The sequence below is a fragment of the Nothoprocta perdicaria genome, unplaced genomic scaffold, assembly GCF_003342845.1.
Source record: "Nothoprocta perdicaria isolate Ctin4 unplaced genomic scaffold, notPer1 scaffold_83, whole genome shotgun sequence".
NCBI lineage: Eukaryota > Metazoa > Chordata > Aves > Tinamiformes > Tinamidae > Nothoprocta > Nothoprocta perdicaria.
The window spans coordinates 3,200,423-3,220,564 of NW_020456121.1; the positions used below are offsets into that span (position 1 = coordinate 3,200,423).

Here is a 20,142-nt window from a genome sequence, read left to right on the forward strand (position 1 = left end):
GCGGCGGCAGGCGGGGCCGCGGCGGCGGCGCCCCGCAGGAAGGCCCGCCCGCCGCCCCGGAAGGCCCAGCGCGGGCGGGCGGTGGAACGGCAGGTTCCGAGGCAGCGGCCGCACCAGCACCGCCGCCATGGGCAAGTCGTTCGCCAACTTCATGTGCAAGAAGGACTTCCACCCCGCCTCCAAGTCCAACATCAAGAAGGTGAGCGGTGGCGGCGACCCGGGCCCGCGCCGGTGCGGCGGCGGAGCTCGGGAAAACGCGGCGGTGGCGGTTGTGGCGGTGGCCGTTGTGGCGGTGTCCGTTGCTGTTGTGGTGGCGCTGCTTGTTTTGCCCGCGGGTAGCTGGGCTGCAGCGAGGCGTGAGCGGGCCGGAGAGGGGCGGGGTAGGGCCGGGCGGGCCCGTGTGCGGCGGCGGCTGCTCGCGGCCCCCGGCCCGGGGCGCTGCCAGGGGGTCCCCGCCGCAGGGGCACTGCCGGGGGACCCGAGGCCGGGGCGCTGCCAGGGGGACCCGCCGCCGAGGCAGGGGCGCTGCCGGGGGACCCGAGGCCGGGGCGCTGCCAGGGGGTCCCCGCCCCAGGGGCGCTGCCGGGGGACCCGAGGCCGGGGCGCTGCCAGGGGGACCCGAGGCCGGGGCGCTGCCGGGGGACCCGAGGCCGGGGCGCTGCCGGGGGGACCCGCCGCCGAGGCCGGGGCGCTGCTGCCCGCGCTCCCGGCACGCGCAGCCCTGCTGCAGCTGTGCCCGTCACCTGCCCAGCCAGCACCAGGACACCCACCGAGAGGTGATACCCATCTCTCCATATAAACCGAGGGTCGCGGGAAAGGTGTATTCCGTAGCGTCTTCTCAGAATATTAGTTTTGATTTGGAGAAACTCATATTAACTGAGGGGGAGGAAGAGTCAGGAAAGAATAGCCGTATAAATAAAGAATCACCGTTTAAAAACTCTAAGATTGCTTCCTCACACCTTCATATAACTGACTCCTTTTCCTGACTCCAAGCATCAGGTTGGCTCTTCTGAGCATCGAATTATCTGGAGAGGAACCGCACATCTCTCAGCAATATCTGTATCTGGCACCATGTGTCCATCACACACAGCCTTTCCCGTACAAGAGTGCTTTAAGTTGTTCCTTATCTAAAGTAGAAACTTCTTGTTTTAATTAGGTATGGATGGCAGAACAGAAAATATCATATGACAAGAAGAAACAAGAAGAATTAATGCAACAGTACCTTAAAGAACAGGAATCCTATGATAACAGGTGAGAACAGGCAACCATCACACGCCTCCTACCATCTCCCCATGGCAGCCAAGGACATCTCCCTGTGCGTTATCTGAAGCACTGCCCCCTACCCCTCTTAGTGACAGGAGAGGACAGGGACCCATTACCTGGGATCTCCTTTGGCAAAGGTCACACTTCTGACCATGTCTTCAGTTTTTCAGATAGTTTGTGTGACTCATCTAATTCATTTCACCGTATGTTACACTTAGCAGAGCAGCAGATGAACTTGTGTAGCAATGTTTGATCATGCAGAAATCTGTCTTCCATACTCTGTGGACACAGGGTTATGTTTCCGTTGCAGCTGAGGTGCATGATACTGGTATGCAGTGCAGCATGAGAAGTGGTGACTGGGCCCTCAGTTCTTCCATCCCGGACTCCAGGTGTTGAAATTAACTAGTGAGGAATTCCCAGTTATGGTGACAATGTCCATGTGCTCCTTTCCAGTCTATTTTTTAAAAAGTACTGCTAATGTGAATGTGTGTACTAATGTGTGTAACTGTCTTTCATTTAGATTGCTTATGGGTGATGAGCGTGTGAAGAATGGTCTGAATTTCATGTACGAGGCTCCTCCTGGAGCAAAGAAAGGTACTGTGCTGGGCTCGAGCATCGCGAAGCTGAAGGAGCCTCAGGCTCCTTTCTCCTTTCACTAGCTGTAAGGTCGAGGGATGCCCTGCCCTGCCAACCTCTAATTTTTATCTCTTGAATGTTGGATACAGACGCATTTCCTTCATAGCCTCTTGCCCTGGCATGTGAAATTTTAAAAATATGAAGCTACAGAGATTTAAAAAAAAAAAAAAAAAGAAGGGCCCATGGGGGTGATGCAGTGAGTGACACATTAATTTTTATTAACAAGTTTTTGGTTGCTTTATGAGATCCTTTTAACATAAGAATTAAGTTTAATTTTAATGTAACTTGCTTTATAGTAAGCTCACAGCTGCTAGAAAGTATGCTAGAAGTCTTGAAAAAGCTTTCATGAATTACAGTTTCTGTTTTATAAATCAGGCAGAGAAGCACATTCTAACTGTATTCAAGGCATGTACTTATTTATCTTGAGATCAGGCTTATCTGCTAGACTTGGTACACTAAATTTAAAGTAGATGTGTTTATAAAACTAATGAGAAGTTACTAAAATGAAATGCTTCCTCTAATACTGCTATTTTGTGCAAAATAAAGTGACTGTGAAAGTCATTAAGGTAGAGAACCTGAAGCTAAAAAAAGCCCTCTTTGCCAAACAGCCAGTTCTTGGATATTCCTGCTGTCCTGTTGTACATTGTTTCCCTTGCAAGCTTTAAAGCTTTTTAGTGCTTGTATATTTAAGCAATACAGTTAAAAGATGATTCTAGTGTTACAGGGTTTGTAATGAAGATACTGGAGTTTAATCATTTATAGCAAACCTTAATTTATTTTGACTGTAGATTAGATACCAGCTGAATGTTACATGTATAATTAATGTTTTTTTTTTTTTTTTTATGGTAACAGAAGAAGATAAAGAGGTAAGTCATTAAATAATTTCTTTAAGTTTTCTTTCTGATTACTTAAAATTTGTAATAAATTTCAACCTTCCAATGTTTTATATTTTACAGCAAGAAGGAGAGACTGAGTACAAATTTGAATGGCAAAAAGTTGCCCCTCGAGAAAAGTAAGATATGTGGATTGTATCCAAGTAAAATAGATTTTTCTTTCTTAATCTTCACAACCTTTTTTCTTTTTTTTTAATTCAAATAAGTCATTTTTATAATACTTTCCTGTCTTTATACTGAGTGAAATCTGTAAATTTGTAACTCTTTCCTCAGTGTTTAGTTTTTGTTAGGATTTTATATTCATTTTTTAAAATATATTAAAGCTAATGCTTACCAGAAATGTGTTTGTGAAATGGATGCTCGTTTAATAGTAACAGGACTTATAGTAGTTTTGTATGGTTTTTGATTGAAGATATATTTGTGTTTTCTTTTTGGGTTTGTGTAACAGGTATGCTAAGGATGATGTGAATATCAGAGATCAGCCATTTGGTATCCAGGCAAGTTACATAAATTCCACTCTGTGGATGTCTTGGGTTATTTCAAATATTATCTAACTGCAGAACATTCACATGGACTCTCTTAATTTTATCGTCTGTCTTTCAGTGAGTTTAAAAGTCTTTTTCTTTTTTTTTGTTTGCATAATAACACAGACATTTCTCTAAATGTTAAGTTGTATTGTTAACTAAATTCTACCAATTGTTTCTTTTTTCTCCTTTCAGGTGCGGAATGTGAGATGTATTAAGTGCCATAAATGGGGTCATGTAAACACCGATCGAGAATGTCCTTTGTTTGGCCTTTCTGGAATTAATGCAAGTTCAGTCTCTACTGATGGTTCAGGTAGGCACTGAATTTCTCTCAAAGAATTTGGTTATAAATTCTGAAGGAACTTGTCGGTTTAAATTTTGGGAGATGTAAATTTAACATATTTCCAATAGTTGATGAAATGGGGAGAAGGCTTCTTTATTCTAAATGTAGTAACTACCATTTCAGGTTAATTATTTTCAGGTGTTAGGGATCTAGTTTTCCAGTTAGTAACATGATATAAAAGTAGATTGCCGTGAGTGTTGCTTTGATCTTTGTGTGGCAGAAATCCCGAAGCTGCCATGAGACTCTTTTGTAGCAGAACAAGAGTATTTGTGTTACAAAAATAATTAATGAATAGACCGTCAAACACTGTCCTAGTTCAAATTCTGGCATACAGCATGGAAACAGAATAGATCAAGTACATCTTTGTAAACCATTTGAGGAAAAAAAGAGCCTTTGTTTTATTTACTGATTAGTCATATGAAATGCTTTTATAGATGGGCAAGAAATTGAAGCTTACCTTTTCAAATGTCTGGTTTCCTTGCATTTAGCATTTTGTGCTTCATGAGCTACAATTTTTACCTCTATTATTTTCCTGTTAGTTAAGCCATATGGTGTCTAGTATCAGTAATGTTTAAAGGAGTGGAGGTATTCATTCAAATCAAAAATTCTTTGCTTGTAGTAACAATTCTCTTACAAATCAACCCAAGATCATGGCATTTTTAATATTCTTAAAATTCTGATACTTTAAAACAGCAGCAGGTGACTTGAGTGAGTCTTCAGGGTTTCTGTGTTGCGCTTACGATCATGTGCATTGCTGTGTGTTCAGTCTTGCAAGAACTTACTTTTGCTGTCTTGCCTCCATTTATGCATTTTACATGATAGCTCGTAGTTTTATTACATATAACATCTTGTCTTATCCTTTGGAATTAGACCACTTAGGTATATGTTATTTCTTTGAGATAAAGCCTCAGAATACTAAAGGGTGGAGTGCCTGATCCTGTAGTGTGCTAGTCAAAAAGAGGGTCTCTGGGTTGCTTTCCAGTCATTCTGGGTCTAGAGCGAGGGATTTAGACATACGTTGCAGTTTGCACGAAGGAAGGTGCTGTAAAACCACCTCTGCCCCCAGACCGTGCAAGTGCTGCCGCACTTTCCCCTCCAGAGCTTTGCAGAGCGCGTGTTGTGCAGAGCACAGCCCTCCTGGCAGGCTGAGAGGCGGGATTTCAGGAGCAGGGTGGGCGACAGATCAAGGTTTGTATATATAATTTGTAAGACACTGTTCATGGATTTGACTAGTCAGCTGTAATGATACTCTTACTTGCCCTTTCATCCTTTCAGGGAAACGACATGCAAAGCCCTGCACATAAAGTTGAGAACAATTGTAAGTTCTTAAATTAATAGAAGATAGAAGGCTTAGAGGGAAATGGTAATATCTTTAATTAGATCAACTTATAAAAGGTTAGAAAAAGCAGACAACCTAAGACATGCAATCCTTTTATCGGCTTTTCTAAATCTTCATTTAAATTACACTTACGTGAAATATAGGAGAATTCCATATGCACAGAGGAAGCACCGTGGCTATGTGCGAATCCAGGGTATCTAGGAACCCTCTCCTTGAAAGCTTGTCCTAGTCTGTGTCAGGCAAGTGACAGGTAAGCATCATCTCATAAATGAGTGGATACAGTTATCTGAGAGATACAAAGGTATAATAAAGAATTAAAAGGAAAGAATTTTAGAGTGATAATCAGTTAACTAGGACTCCAGTTAGTTTTAGAAACTAAATGTATTAGCATAACCAAATCAGCCTGTGTATCTCTAGAAATTATTTTTTTTTAAGGGAGTTGGAGAATCTAAAGGGTTTGTTTGTTTTAAATAAGAGCTCAGTGCTGCTTGGAAGTGATTGACTTGATAGCACAGTAATTGCTGTGTGAGAGGCTTTTTAGAAATGGCCCTGGCTTCTCCTGTGTTATCCAGTGGGTGACTTCTCACTGGTCCTGTGCTTCTGCACCTCGCTGTTCTGCTCTTCTTTATGCATTTACCCAAATGTGCTTCTGTCTGCAGAATAGAACAGGAATGGTAGCAGGTGCATGTATTCTGCCCTAAAGAAGGGCTGAAACATCTCATGTGCAGAGAGCATCGAGGACCACAGAAGTATCTTACACCTCAGTTAGACGCGTGCCTGGAATCAGTAGCGTAATAACATTGAAGTCTTTAAAGGTCTCCTGTGTAGAAGGGTCACTGCTTTCAGAAATGTTACTGAAGAAAGTTAACCTGTAAAGAAAACAGTGTTGGACGTTTTATTGCCAACAAATCCCACAAAGGGATATTTTAAAAAATCTTTTCGTATTTTTAAGTGCTCAAGCTGCTGAGTTTCAGTAAAATTTAGACTCCTGTTTGGATTAAAAAAAAAAAAAAAAAAGTTTAAATAGTGCAGAAACTGTTCTGTCAAACCCAGTAGCTCATGTTAAAGGGAAGGAAGGTGTAGGTGAGCAGAACAAGGAATTTGTGCTGCATTATGGTCTGCTCCAAGGCAGAATTTTCCTTGTTTCAGCATCTCTTGGTGTTCACACAAGTTTTTCCAGAGCAGACTCTTAGAAAGTACTTTTTAAAAAATCCTATTTGCATAATTCTCAGATATTTGAAAAGAGTGCAATTGCATTTTAATTGCCATTATAGTTTCCTTTGGCAGTTAGATTTCAACACACGGTGAAAATGTTTGAGAGCATTTGATGCAAGTTCAGCATGTGTTTTGTTTTAGTTTTCTCTTCCCTCAGGAGGAGAGCAAAACAGTATGTCTTATCTGGGCTCAGATGATTCTTCAGCCTCAAAGGAAATGTTTGAGTTAAAAATGAATGAAAATGAAACTTCTGTGTCTGATATAGTTGAATTATCTGAAGCCTTTGTTCTGTTTATCTGTGAGGAAAAAGAGCAGTTATTAGTCATCAGTGTATGCTTTTTTCAAGCATTGTAAAATAACCATGAACATGTAATTTTTGTAAAGAAAAGCCTTATAGGCTGTGATTCTTTTAGTTCAGCAGAAACATGTTTTTCTTGGAATATCTTATCTTATGTGAGAACTGTGTTGCAGTTTTCTTTTTTGCACATCAAGTGATTGACGTTGCTGGTTTGGATTCATCTGGGGCTCCAGGAGCAGTCACTGACTTGAGATTGCCCTGGTGGAAGTGCAGGGCTAAAGCACTGTGTGCCTGTGGCCGGAGCTGAGCTCTGGGGGAAGGGACAGCTGCCTTGGGAGGTGGGAGATACGTGACTGCAGCAAACAGCAAAGCAGTTGCAGGCAGTACCTGCGAGTGAGGCTCGGTGGCTTGGTTATTCTGCTTCTGGGACTGTTTCACTAATCTATTTGGTAATTCATGCTAAAAAAAAAAAAAATAATAATCTTACCATTAGACTGCCTATTGAATAATATCTCACCAGTGAATAGAGATTATTTTTGCAATAAGGCACTTTCCGTGGATGTGGTTATCATGGGATAATCACACCCCTGGGGTACAGCCTTGTCTGTAATCTCCCAGGAGTGTAATTATTTCATGATAACTGCACCCCCTGGTGCTGCATTATTTCCATTATGAAATTCTTAGTTTTAGATAAAAAGTAACTTACTTTCATCACTGGAAACTGCAAAGTAGTGTTAGAACCTTCCAGCTGTGAGGCTTACAGACCAACTTATAAGATTTGCTTCTCCTTTACAAAGTTAAATTAGGCAATCAAAATGCTGCTTTGGGCTAAACTGATTTAGCATATTCTTCCCTGATGAAATCCTGACTTCTAAAGTTCAGGCAAGGTGGAACTATGATCTGTGTGTATATTCATGTATAAAGCATTTATTATTTTCAATATAAAACCAGGTTACTGGATTCTAAAAGATTATCTACTTTTATAGTTAATTTTTATCATTCACCAGGGTTGAACCAGCATCTGTTGGTATTGAACTTCAGTGCTTTTTGAGGAGTTCAGGCCACAGTCTTTGATTTCTTTATAGGCCAGTAGTCCATGCCAGTTCATAAACTTGGAAATGTGTTCATTCTAAAGTGTCACTTCTGTACTTAGTGCACACACACAGGCATGTCCAATCAGAGATGTAAACTAAAGTAATGTTGGATAAATGCACTCAATCAAAAAGGGAACTACCGCGTGTGTTTTTCAGTATCCCACACTAGATGACTTGTTTCCCTTGTGTCAGTGTGTCTGACACTGGAACTGGAAGGATCATTCACGAGTGATGGGGTAGAGCGCTAAGCCCAGGAATGCAGAGCATCGGGGAGCTTAGCAGGGCTGAGTGCAACCCCCAGAATTGCTGGGCCTGGTGAAGATTTCTCTGGGATGGGATACAACTTTCACTGAATGTCCCTTCAGAGACAGCATTAGTGATGTCAGTGGCTTGGCAACAACAGAGGAGAGTAGCAGAAAATACTGAACATGCTGATTATTTTTCCTTTTTTTTATTGACAAGAATAGTTCTCCACCCTAACACTGCCAGTCAGGATGCCTTTTATTTCTTCACTGGACCCCATTTCTTATTTTCAAGTTGTTTTCAAGTCATGTAGCCCTTGAATAGAAGGGAGAAGCAAAGGTATGATGAAATTCATCAAATTCTATGATGAAAATTTCAAAACCCTTCAGCTTTGCTAGAACAGAGACTTGCAGGTTTTCTATGCAAAAAAAAAAAAAATCAAAATAGTTTTGTTATTTTGCTTCAGAACTGCTCCTAACTTCCTTGGCCAGGTGAAGCTAAGGCAAATTAAATACCCCTCTTTTTTTTTTTTTTTTTTTTTTTTTTTCCTGCAAGCAATCTGTCCTTTTCAGCCAGGGTGGGTTGCATAGCTAAAAGTCAATGCAAGCTTAAATGCTTGCAATTTTTATCACAAAAGCTACTTGTAAACAATTTACTGCTATCTTATGAAATATGACAGGTGTCCCAAATGGGGAAATAACTTTGTAAATGTTCCAGTGGGAAGACACTGGGATGTAAAAATAAATAGGAAGCCAAGTGGCCACTTGAAACCACAGACTGGAGGCTACTGGGCTGTTTAGTGGCCTGTGCCGGCCTCGCCTGCTGCAGGGCCCGCTGGCTCCCTGCACCATCCCTGCCGCGGGGCCGCAGGGAGCAGAGAGGGCTGCGTGTTCCGTGGATCCATAATGATCACTGAAATATCAGCCACATGGAAATACTAAAAAGTATCTGTTTATGTCCATATTACATAGCATCTATAATCTCACTGCCTTTTTTTGGTGACAAATATGGTACCTTCTTGTTTTCCACCAAATAAAAACTTGCATTTTATCCGACAGGGAACCGGAGTTGATTTAAGTGTTGTCTTGAATCTGTAATAACATAAAAAAGATATTTGAAAATGTTAACCATGAACACTTACATAAAAGGTCATCTATAGAAATGCATAGCATATGAACCTGTCCTGTATGATCTGCAGCTGAGTGCTTTGATTGTGAACAGTAGGAACCCTAATAAAACCTTCGTTCCTCTCAAAACTGTCACATTTTAGAATAATCCTCCATTTAGGTTTCAGAAGTCTCAGTATTTGATGTAAATGCATAAAATATAGATTTTTGTTGGCAATGTTGTGCTTAGCATTTAAACAAGAAATATAGATTCATAAAGCAGTTTGATATTGTAAATTATTTTTATTTCTTAGGGGGAAAAAAAGTAAAAAGAAACTCAAGGCTCCTTGAAACCTCAAACAAAATGTGGTGCTTTATGCTGAGATTCAGTGGTCAATGAAACCTCAGCCCCTCCAAAATAAAGCTAATTAAGAGTCACAAAGTTGTTATAGTTGTCGCTTTCCCTTGATGCCAACTGCAACTGTTGCTTTCAATATGGTGTGAATGCAGCCTTCTCTGAAATAGATGGGAAAATTACTAGTAGAAAAGGAGTGTTTCTGCACTAGTGCAGACAGTGCTGTGCAGGGCATTCGCTGTGTTCCTGTGACCAGCACCAGGATCACGTAGTCATGGTAGGGACTTACTGTCCTGAAGATAAATGAAAGGGTACTTTCTTACCTCTGTTCCCGCAATTATAAAAGTTCAGAGAAGATACAGTGTAATTAGGCTCAGTAATTTTTTTTTTTTACATTTTTACTGTATAAACTCTATGAAAAAGATCCTATGGGATGTAGGGAGAAGAGATAAGAAGGTTATGAATGTAGTGACAGAATTTGTTTACTGTTTCTGTTGCCTTGTCTTTTAAAGACAAAACGTTCAGTTCTGCATAGAAGATCAGAATTAAAATTTGGAAGAGTTACAGCATTATGTTGTCTCAGATGCCTTGGGAGCAAAAGCGGGCACCGTGCTTTAGCCCTGCTTTGTCAATAGAATCTAGGTAGTAAAAAGACTAAGCCCTAAAAGCCTCTTGTCCTGGATTGCAACATGACTTGTTAAACATGATTGCTGGAGTGCACTGATGTATATAATAAATGCACATATGTGTGTAGTGTATGAGACTCATGTATGGATAGCAGATGTATCCATATACTTATTTTACACTTTTGTCCATATGAATTATATATTTTTCATACAATGGCTAGGGAAGTCTAATGGTGTTAATTTAGACTCATGGTCACGTACACAAACTAAAAGCCATCCCATACCAGAACTCCTCCTTAGGAAAAGGAAGCTGTAGAAAAGTCCATCGCTGTTCTAAATGATGTCTGTTTTGATGGTACATACACACGATGGGCATGTGTTAAAGTATAGCTCAAACCATTGTAGTTAAATGGCATCATAAGGAATCTGCTGCCTTTATTTTTCAGCAGTTTTTATGTGAATACATAACTGCAACCTCTGTGTAAGTACAATTGGATGCTCTAATTTCCTTTGCCATATGCAGGGCTAGAGGTTACACTGTTTCTCACTTTACTTTCTGTACATAGTCCAGAATGCATAGCTGGTTAGTGTCTTAATTGATTGCAAAGAATAATTGAGTTTGCTCCTCTGCACTGCTGACAGCAGTGGGAGCTTTTATCAGTAAATCAAGCAGATTTTGTCAAGGCTTTGCAAAGGGATGAGAGGGAAGTAAAAGTGCTATTTTTGGACTTATCAGCAATCATAACATTATGGTTCTGTCCTTACTGCCACTAAAACTGTTATAAGAAAAAAGTGGTGTTTAATCACTTTTAGTCTTTGTGAAAAGAAGTTTTTAGCACTTGGTTGTGTAATATTGGGTAATCTGAAAAATGGGCTTTAAGCACATTAATGGGTGGTGAGTTGCAGCCAGCGTTGCTCTGCTGAGAGGAGTCGTTTCCTGGCAGCAGCCAAGCACTAGATGCCTCCTTTGCACGTGTATCTGTAAGAGATATATGAACACAATTTAAAATGTTAATCCTGGCTATACATTTATTCAATTTCTGGGCTGGGGAGCTTGTTATTGGATGGGGTAGGGGAGCTTTCTGTGAGTTAGGCGTTTTGTAATTGAAATCCAGAATTATGTTTTTCCCTCCCTACACTACCATGATTAATAGAGTTAGAATTAATCAATTGTTAATTTGGTGTCAGTTAAGTGCAATGAGAAATTGGAGTGCTCTCTGTTATACAGGCAAATTGGTGATATGTTCTAGAAATGGTAGTATGATATCCTTCCTTCTGCAGTCCGTTATAGGCTCCTGTCAGCTTCAGAAAACTTATATTTACAGCTCTTTTTATTAATTGTATGAATATTACATAGATGCATCAACAGCTGCTGACTTAAGGTTGTGCTCAGGTTGTACTTCATGCAAGTCTAAAATATTTCTTTTTCACACTTCATTTAATGGGTTGAGTTTCCAGATTTTATGTTCCAACTCTTTGACACAACTAAGCTAACTGGATTTTTTTTTAACCTAAAAAATAGCCCATGTGGCAGAAAAGAGAGAGGAGTCGTATAGCAAGCACTTCTGTGAGAAGCAAGGAAAAGGAAGAAACTGTGGTCTGTTTGCATGAAAACACTTAATCTTGAAAATTACAAAGGTCATAAAAATAGAGAAAAGCTTTCTTGTTTCTTAATGTGGAACTTCTTTTTTGAAACCTCTTAATAAAATTTTAGGTAACTGTAGCTCTAGAAAACTGAACTTGTCTTAATGTATGAGAAGCAGCATTTCAGCATGCAGTGAATTGATTCTCCTGTGTGGTAAACAGCTCTTCTGTGATTATACAGAAGATTAATATTTTAGTTTTAAACAAGCCCCACCTGGAAAAGTTTTAAAGCTTTCTTTTTTTCCTTTCAAAATTAAAATTCCAGAAAATAAGCTTGACACATAGTCATATTCAAAAATAGCAAGGTACTGCATTTGACTTGTTTCAGAAAGAATAAGACACAGATGATGAAACAGATTATAAGTTTGAACTTATTTTTAGTTTGCTGAGGGATAAATGCTGAGAGGGTAGTTGTTAGGAGTCCTCACAGGCAGCTATTCTTACAGGGTTTCTGTAGCTTCGCTTTTTGACAACTCATGACAGTCCTATCTAAGACCTTCTCACCTGCGTGAGGTCGTGCCAGCTTCTTCACAGACTATTTCACAAGTAAGGGATGGAGATATGAAAAAAACTATTTTTGTGGTACACAATATTTTTAGATTTCTGATGTACTCATAATTTTCTGCAAGTTGATGGATAGTGGCCTTCTACAAGCAGCATGTTGTGCAGGAAAACAGGGAATCTTTGTTTTTTTGAGAAAGTGCTATCCTGTTTTCTGTATTTTAAAAAAATCTGTTTACTCTTCTGTTCAGTACTCCTCTATATCTGAAATCTGTGTGCTTTGTTCTTCTCCACAACTAGGAACCTCTCAAACCTGCAAAACAGAATCAATATATTTGAAAAAACTAGCTTATTCTGCCAATTACATTTAATTTACTGAAGTGTTAGAAGCCATGTGCCTCATGCTTCATTCTATATGCCTTGTAATTTAGATAAACTTCACACAGTGTTGCTAATTTGTTGGCAGTGAAGTTAGTGAATGACCTGGTAAGTACATTTAGTGAAAGGGACTGCCAAAGAGGGCGTCCTTGGGGACGTGGAAAGTATCTGATCGGGGCTGGGGGGGAGGTCTTGCTCATGGCAGTATTTAATTTGGGCAAAAGAGTGAGTTACAGGGCTTGTAACTTAGGCAGTCAAAGGTGAAGGATCCAAAATAAGTCTCTCATTTTACTCTTATAGAGGTGTTTGCCAACAAAGATAACACCTAATCCCAGATACCTGCTCTAATGCAACGTACTGCATATTTTGCAAAAGGAGCCTTACAGTTAACAGCCTAAAGACCTGGCAGAATTGGGGGGCCTTGGAGTAAATAAGGGGATAGTTTGTTTATTTTTTCATAAATATACTGAATTTGTTGGTTAATTGCTACATTTAAGTGGAAAAAAAAAAGCTTCATTATGAAAAATGCCATATTAGTAGCATATTAGAAATGCATTTTCCCATTGCACTAGGGAAGAGGAGGTACTTCCAAAGTATCAGCTAATATGTTTTTTTCTTGGTTTCCAGCGCTATCTAGTAGTATAATAAAAATATACTGCTAGACTTAAATATATTGTTTTCAATGTGACAAAGTTACATAAGAGAATCCCCTTGCTCTTAAAGAAAAATGCAATTATTTTCTATTCTGAATCTCCAGACTGCTGTTTTAGAAAATCATATCTGATTATTTGCCCAGCAGAAGATTATTGAGTTGATTTAGCTGTGATTTTACTTAACAAAGCTTCAACTGAATTCCTACTGTGGAGTCCAAAAAAGGTAGAGAGATATAAATGATACATTCAAACTGTGATTTTTGTGAGCAGGGCCATCAATGCACCCCTCGGAGCTAATAGCGGAGATGAGAAACAGTGGGTTTGCACTGAAACGAAATGTACTGGGGAGAAACTTGACCGTAAATGATCCATCACAGGTAATGATCTTTTTACCAGTAAGCTGAAAATGTCTATAAATCTAAATGTGATTGCTTGGGAATTGCTACTTAATGTTTTCCAATATGCATATCCATAGGAAAGCTGAACAGCCATGCTAGCAGAAAAATAGCCAGGAACTTGCTGTGTTTTCCTGCTTTTAGTCAGAATGTCACATTTCTATAACCCATTGTTAATGAATTAAATACCTCCCTCTGGCTGACTGGAAAATTTTCACTAAAGGGAATTCTGTGTTACTACCCTTTGAATGAAGCTTGGAGACGCATCAATTGCTGACAGAAATTTTATATATGAAGATTTTTGACTTAACTGGCTATTGTTGCATCTGTTGTTATTTGGAGTGAAAATATTTAATTGATTTTATTTAGGCTTCTCAAGGCACCCTTCTAAGGAGGTACTTTAATAGAAATGTAAAACGAGCCCCTTGCATACACTGCTTGAGCGAGTCCCCATAAAGTAACCTTTGTTCATGCAGCAAGACAGTCCGGCCAGCAGGTGACCAGGGTGACCAGCAGCCCTCACTCGTCCCGAAAAGCCTGAGTAAATGGACAGCTCCTTGTGTTCCTTGGCATTTAAGCAGAGATGTATTTTTGTATTAATCCCAGAAGATAGGTAGCATGTGGGCAGTATTAAATTTATCAGTGATATAAGGATTATTGAGAATGGTTGGTTTTGTTTTCTATTTTCTTCTTTTTGGAAGAGCTTTTTACCTTTATATCCTCTTTCTCCTTCTGAGTGTGGCACAGCAGAGAGCTCTGCTGTCTGCTGCACCAGTTGCATACGACTTGAAGAATTCAAGGTCTCTGAGTATCTGCTTTGCTTATTGCGTTACTGTTTATAGATTATGTGATTACAAAATTTTGCATTGCCAGAATATTTCATGAACGTCGAAAGACAAATAACGTAACAGTTTAGAGGTAGGTGTTTGTAACATCCATTTTCCTAACCATTACACTGAGGCAGCAAAAAATAATGTTCCTAAATTGCTTTGGCTTTGAGTAGGACTAGAGTCTTCTCCATCCTCCAAGAATGATAAATGACTTATTTTAGGACATCATGTGGGCTCCAAGATTTGCTCTTTTTTATCAACTATTTTAGAAATGCTTCTCTCCCTAGCAGTAGTGTTTCATATGTTACTAATAACTTCTTTTATACGGCCGCTGCGTCATAGCATCTCCTTTTTGAGGCAAAATGGGTTTCTTCTTTGTATCAAATAGTGTTCTGAGCTGATGTGGTCATACAAATGTGTTTGTGCCTAGGGAAATGTAAGGTACACGGAGAAGTGTCAACTTTAATACAGAACTCTGATTTGAGAGGCTATTTTTGTTGAAGAACCTAATATCTTACTACATTTTTCCAGGAATTTGTCGCAAGTGAAGGAGACGATGATCCAGAAGTTGAATTTTTAAAATCACTGTCAACCAAACAAAAACAGAAACTTCTAAGGTAATGGGTGGTACCTGGTGGAGGGGTTCTATATAGCTGCTGGTTTTGAGACTGTAGCTTTATTTACATGCTTGTCTGTACATCTTCTGTGCCACTGCAGAATTTAGCAATAGCATGGAAAATCGTTTTAATTTGACATATACTTGACCACAAATGGCATTATGCAGCATGTTTTTGCCTTGATCAGTTCGGTGGGGTATTTTATTGTTTGCGTGTGTTGGGGGGGGGGAGGGGGGCGTTTAATCTGAGTCTTTTAGTTTAGTTTTGATACCCTTGGAGCTTTATTTCTAATTCATTTCTGATGCTGAAATAAGCACTCTAGCATGACATATACGTATCGAATCATTTAAAATATTGTTAATTCCTCTTTTAAAGTATTATTTGCACTCCGTCATTGAGAGCATCTTTTTCCATTATTAAAACTGCCATGTCCTTGCTTACTGCCTTACAAGGTAGCCAAGCTGGTAGCTCTGGCAGTGCAGCTGAGCCCCCAGCTCTGCCCCGCGGCAGGGGGTTGCGGTTTGCAGATGCAGCTAAGCCAGCAGAGGGAGCTGCCCGAGGTGATTTCTCCAGAGAACTGCAAGAAAAAGGTTTTCATGCCTTGCTTCTGTCCAGCTGATTACATGTGATTAACGTTGCTCACACTTTGGCTCTGTTAATTTTCAACATTAAAGGAAGAAATGCATAGGTAGATGCATGAGTAGCTAGGTACATATTATGTTTGTATATATAATCATTCTCTGAAAATACTGGACATATATTAATTTTAAGTAACAAATGTTGTGTAGTCCGAGTCATTTAAAAATATTTGAACTTGCAGGTCCAGCACAATTAAGCTACAATTCTTTATATTTTCCAAGCTGAAGTTCAGTGAATAGTTAGGCCCTCCACATTTCAGGCAGGAATCATATTTTTTTAATACACTAAAAGTGTTTTTACTTTTTGGTTACTGATTCCTTGTTAAGAATAAACAGACAGCAAGAGGCTGAAATCAAAAAATAGGTAAAAGCAATTGAATAGCAGCCACTGTAGTGTTCATGACAGAAGATGACTAGAAATGATACATTTCTGTTTGTGACAAAAGAAATGATCAAAAACATCACTGTTATTTGCCCGCAGAGCTGTTTTTTTGGTTTCCATAGTTATTAGGAAATGAATACTAATAGCCAATTTTTCATTTTCAAAATCTCTTTATTATAAAAGTGCACAAACAAAAAGCAGCAAATTATTTTCAAAGTCTCCAAAGTAGGTTGACATTAAAGAAAAGTACTGCTAAATGTATTCTTACTTAGAATGCTCACATTTTTGCTTTCTCTCTAAATTAAGTTTTTTGTTGTTGTTGTTTTTTAATCTATCTCCTGTTTGGAGAGAGAACCATTCTGGAATACAGGAGGATTGTAGCTATGGTGAACTCAAGGTCATAAATTTTAAAATATGACTTTGCAGAAAGGAGAGAAATCCAACATGCTTTTATAGAAAATGCTGTATTTACTGTAAAGTAGTGCGAGATACAGACGTATTTTAACATGTCTTAGTATATCTGATTGCTCTCCTCTTATTTTTGGAAATAAAAGGAAATTGGATCGTTTGGAAAAGAAAAAGAAAAAGAAAGACAAAAGGAAGAAAAAGCAGCAAAAGAAAAAAAGTAAAAGTAAACACAAGAAACATAAGACAAGATCCTCTTCCTCATCCTCCAGTGAGACTTCAGGAAGCAGCAGTGATAGTGAGACTGACAGCAGAGATAAAGGAGCACAAAAGAAGATGTATTCTAAGAAAAGAAAAAAAGACAAGTTTTCAGAGGATAGCAGCAGCGATTCAGAAGGAAAGGCGAAGACTAGCAAGGAAAAACTTTATGAAGATCTCTCCAGTAGTCACGGTAACAAGGACAAAGATAGGGAGAAGTATAGGCTTTTAAAGCAAGATAGTTCGGCGGAGAACAACAAATGGAACTCCTGCGAGGGGGAAAGAAAGTCCAAAAGTAGACACCACAGCTCCAGCAAGGGAGAGCCTGAAAGAAAGGAGAGGGATGGCAGAAGCCCAAGCGCGGATGAGAGGAGCAGGAGAAGCCCCTGCACAAGCCACAGCAGCAACAGGCAGAGACAAGTGAGAAAAAGTCCAAGTCAAAGCCCTGGTGAAGAACGGCACAGGAGAAATGAAGCCAGGAGCCCCAGCGCAGATGTGCACAGGGAGAGGAGAAAATGTGGAGCGCACTACGGAGACAAGCGCGGGAAAGCGGAGCATAGAGAGAGCAGCAGGCGCAGCAGAAGCAGGAGCCGGGAGCGGAAAAAAAACAGATAGTGCGGGGACAGGTGCAAATAAAAATGTCTCCATTTTTGATGAATACCTTTAACAAGGGCTCAATTATGTATTGCTGCTCATTTTCCAACCTCTGTAACTCTCATTTCCTACATAAAACCGACAGCGTAATTTCTATAATGTGGGAATATTTGTAAATTAGGTACAAATGTTACTGTATTTTTCTTACAGTATAAATATGCTTGTTGGTAAGTATTTCTTGTATTCATGCAGTAAGTCACAGACCATAGACTTGATTTTAGTGTTTTAAAATATTGCGGAGCAGTATGTGACGCTCTAGGTTTTGACGATGATGATTTCTGTTTCAGTGTGACTGTGAGGGGACTCAGAGGGTAATTTGGGAAGAGTCCTGGGATATTTCAAATGATAACAGATGTTTGAGATAGAGCTGGATAAAATCACTGCTTCACGTGTCAAAACATCAGATGGTAGAGGGCTTTTTTTTTTCCATCCTGAAACGTTTTTTCCTAAAGTTCCCCATAAGAGATCAATTTCATGAGTTAAAACAACAGAGAGCCATAGTTCACATAAGTGTGTAGCCAACGTTTTTTTGACCTCCTGCGGTGCACAGCTTGGTCAGGGCTATCTAAACATCTCGAACCCCTGTTGATATATGTCAGTACAATGTCGAGTTATTGTTCAATAATCTCTCAAGACATGAAAAGAATATTTAGTGCCTCGACTGTTTAAGGTATTTCATTGTTTGTGATAGAAAGTTACTGTAAATATTTGTTCTTTGGTTTCCATGGGGAAAAAGATATATATATATTTCTTTATGATTGTCAACCATTTTCTTCAACCTTGTTATAAACTTCCAAAATAAATTGTCATGTTTAAAAACGGTAAGAATTAGCACCCTTGCCAGTGTTCTTAGTCAGTACTAATGCAAAGGGCAGCACTTTCCTGAGGTGTACTTATTGCAAAGGGGCTGTTTCTTTGCCTCTTTGGGGTGAAAAGGTGTCATCCTACTCTGTATTCTGGCAAGCAGCTTTGGTTTTGCCCATGAGAAGAATGAGGCCTTTCTTGTATTACCAGTCCCCATCTGCTTCTAAAATCATCATAGAGAAAAAAAACTATATCAGATGGATTTTAGTATGTGTAGAAAGGGCCTGGCCTGTGTTTGAAGCACTGAGCATGGCTTTGAAAGGGGGAGCAACGTGGAGTCGTCACCGTTCCCTTCCAAGTGCCTTTGCCGGGCGTTGTGACGGGCTCTCTTGGTGCAGGAGCTGTGAGGTGCGGGGCACGCACAGCTCCCTAGAGCCTAGAGATAACGTCTGCGAGAAAGCACCGAGGGAGCAGGAGGGCACTACCGGAGACCTCCTCGGCTTAATCTAAACAGCAACTCTTGCGCACAATTTATTATTCCTCTGCATAAGAGAGGACTGACTCAGGTGACGGGGGAAGTGAGGCGTTTGCTGACAGCACAGGTTAGTTAGGGGCTGCTCGGGCGCCGCAAGCGCTCCCCGAAGGGTCCCCTAGCGCCGCCGCGCTGCCTGTGCGCCCGCGCCGGCAGGAGGTGCTGCGGGCCCGAGCATGGCGCCCGGAGCCGCGCCCGGCGCCAACGGCCCCCGCGGCAGGCGGCGCGCGGGGGGAGGGGCGGCACCTGTAACGGTCGCCTCTAACGGCCGCCTCTAACGGCCACCTGCGGCCTGGCGGGCAGCCGGCGCCGCCCCGCCTCACGGCGGCCGGGCCCGGCCGGGCCCCTCTGCCCCGCATGTGCGGCCGGTTCTGGCGTGTCCGACCGCGCGCGCGGGACGGGGCGGGCAGCCACGCACTGCCCTAGGGGCGGCAGCCACGCGGGTGACTTGGGGCCAAGGCCGCGCGCGGATCCTTACAATAAATATCCCCAAAGGAAGCTCTCTATTTATGTTGTCATTGATTAATTCTCGCTACCTCATTTGATTTCGATTTAGAGCGATTTGATTCTAATTTAATTAGCATGTAATTTGGATGTACATAATTACTGTAATTATGACATTCAGGTAAGGCAGCCTTAGGCTGGGAGGCAATTTCGCATTTTGCGGCAGGCGCCGCGGTGCCAGGCGATGGACAGGGCTGCGCGCCCCGCCGCACGGGCGCCCATTAGCGCCGCTCGCGGCACCTGCCGCCGCCCCGCGGGCTGCGCAGCGCCCATAAGCGCGGGCGGGACGGGAGCGCCCGGCTGCGACCCCGGCAGCGCGGCGGGGCGGCCCGGCCCGGCTCCCGGCGGCGGCTCCGTCTCGGCAGGTGGGTGCGCGCCGGCACCGCCGCCTCCTTCCCCTCCGTGTGTGTCTCTCCTCCGCGCCGGGCTGCCGCGCTCAGCGCCGCGCTCCGCCCGGCCCCGCGCCCCCAACGGCCCCGCGCAGCCCGCGCGGGCCGGCAGCGCCGCCCTGCGCCCCTAGATGGCGCCAACGAGCCGCGGAGCGGCGCGGCGGCCGGCGCGGGGAGCGCCAGCGAGCCGGGCCGCCACCCCCGCCGCTCCTGCCGGGCCGCAGGCGCGCGGAGGAACCGCTTGCGGAGGAACCGCGCGCCGCGGCCGTGCGCACCTCAAGCAAGCGCCTGGCGCGCCCGCACTCCCGCCGCGCCAACGGCGCCCGCGGGAAAGTTTCCCTGGGCGCCGAGGTGCGGAGCGGCCGCGGGGAAGGCGCCGCCCGGCCCGGCACCGGCGGAGCCGCCCGGCCCGTTGCCGGGGTTAGCCCGGTGCCGTTAGCCGGTGCCGTTAGCCCCGTTGCGAGCTAGGTGCGGGGGAGCAAGGGGCCGCGCAGAGGCGCCCGCTGCCCTCGGGCCTCGGCGCGCACCGCCCGCTGCGGCAGCGCGGGCTCCCAGCGAACCCGCGCTTATTCCGCCGTTCTCACACTGCTGCCCTTTAGGCTTCTCCTTTGTGCCGAAGTTCC

General features: G+C 42.4%; 1 protein-coding gene across 1 annotated transcript; it reads left to right on the forward strand.

Moving 5' to 3' along the window:
* Positions 1–95: 95 nt before the first annotated feature.
* Positions 96–18,010, forward strand: CIR1 (corepressor interacting with RBPJ, 1). The gene is made up of 10 exons (XM_026052087.1): positions 96–199; positions 1,157–1,251; positions 1,784–1,857; positions 2,752–2,765; positions 2,856–2,911; positions 3,241–3,289; positions 3,512–3,629; positions 13,382–13,488; positions 14,868–14,953; positions 16,528–18,010. The coding sequence occupies exons 1-10, from the start codon at positions 128–130 to the stop codon at positions 17,249–17,251; spliced, it is 1,395 nt and encodes a 464-aa protein (XP_025907872.1). The 5' UTR covers positions 96–127; the 3' UTR covers positions 17,252–18,010.
* The last annotated feature ends 2,132 nt before the right edge of the window (positions 18,011–20,142 follow it).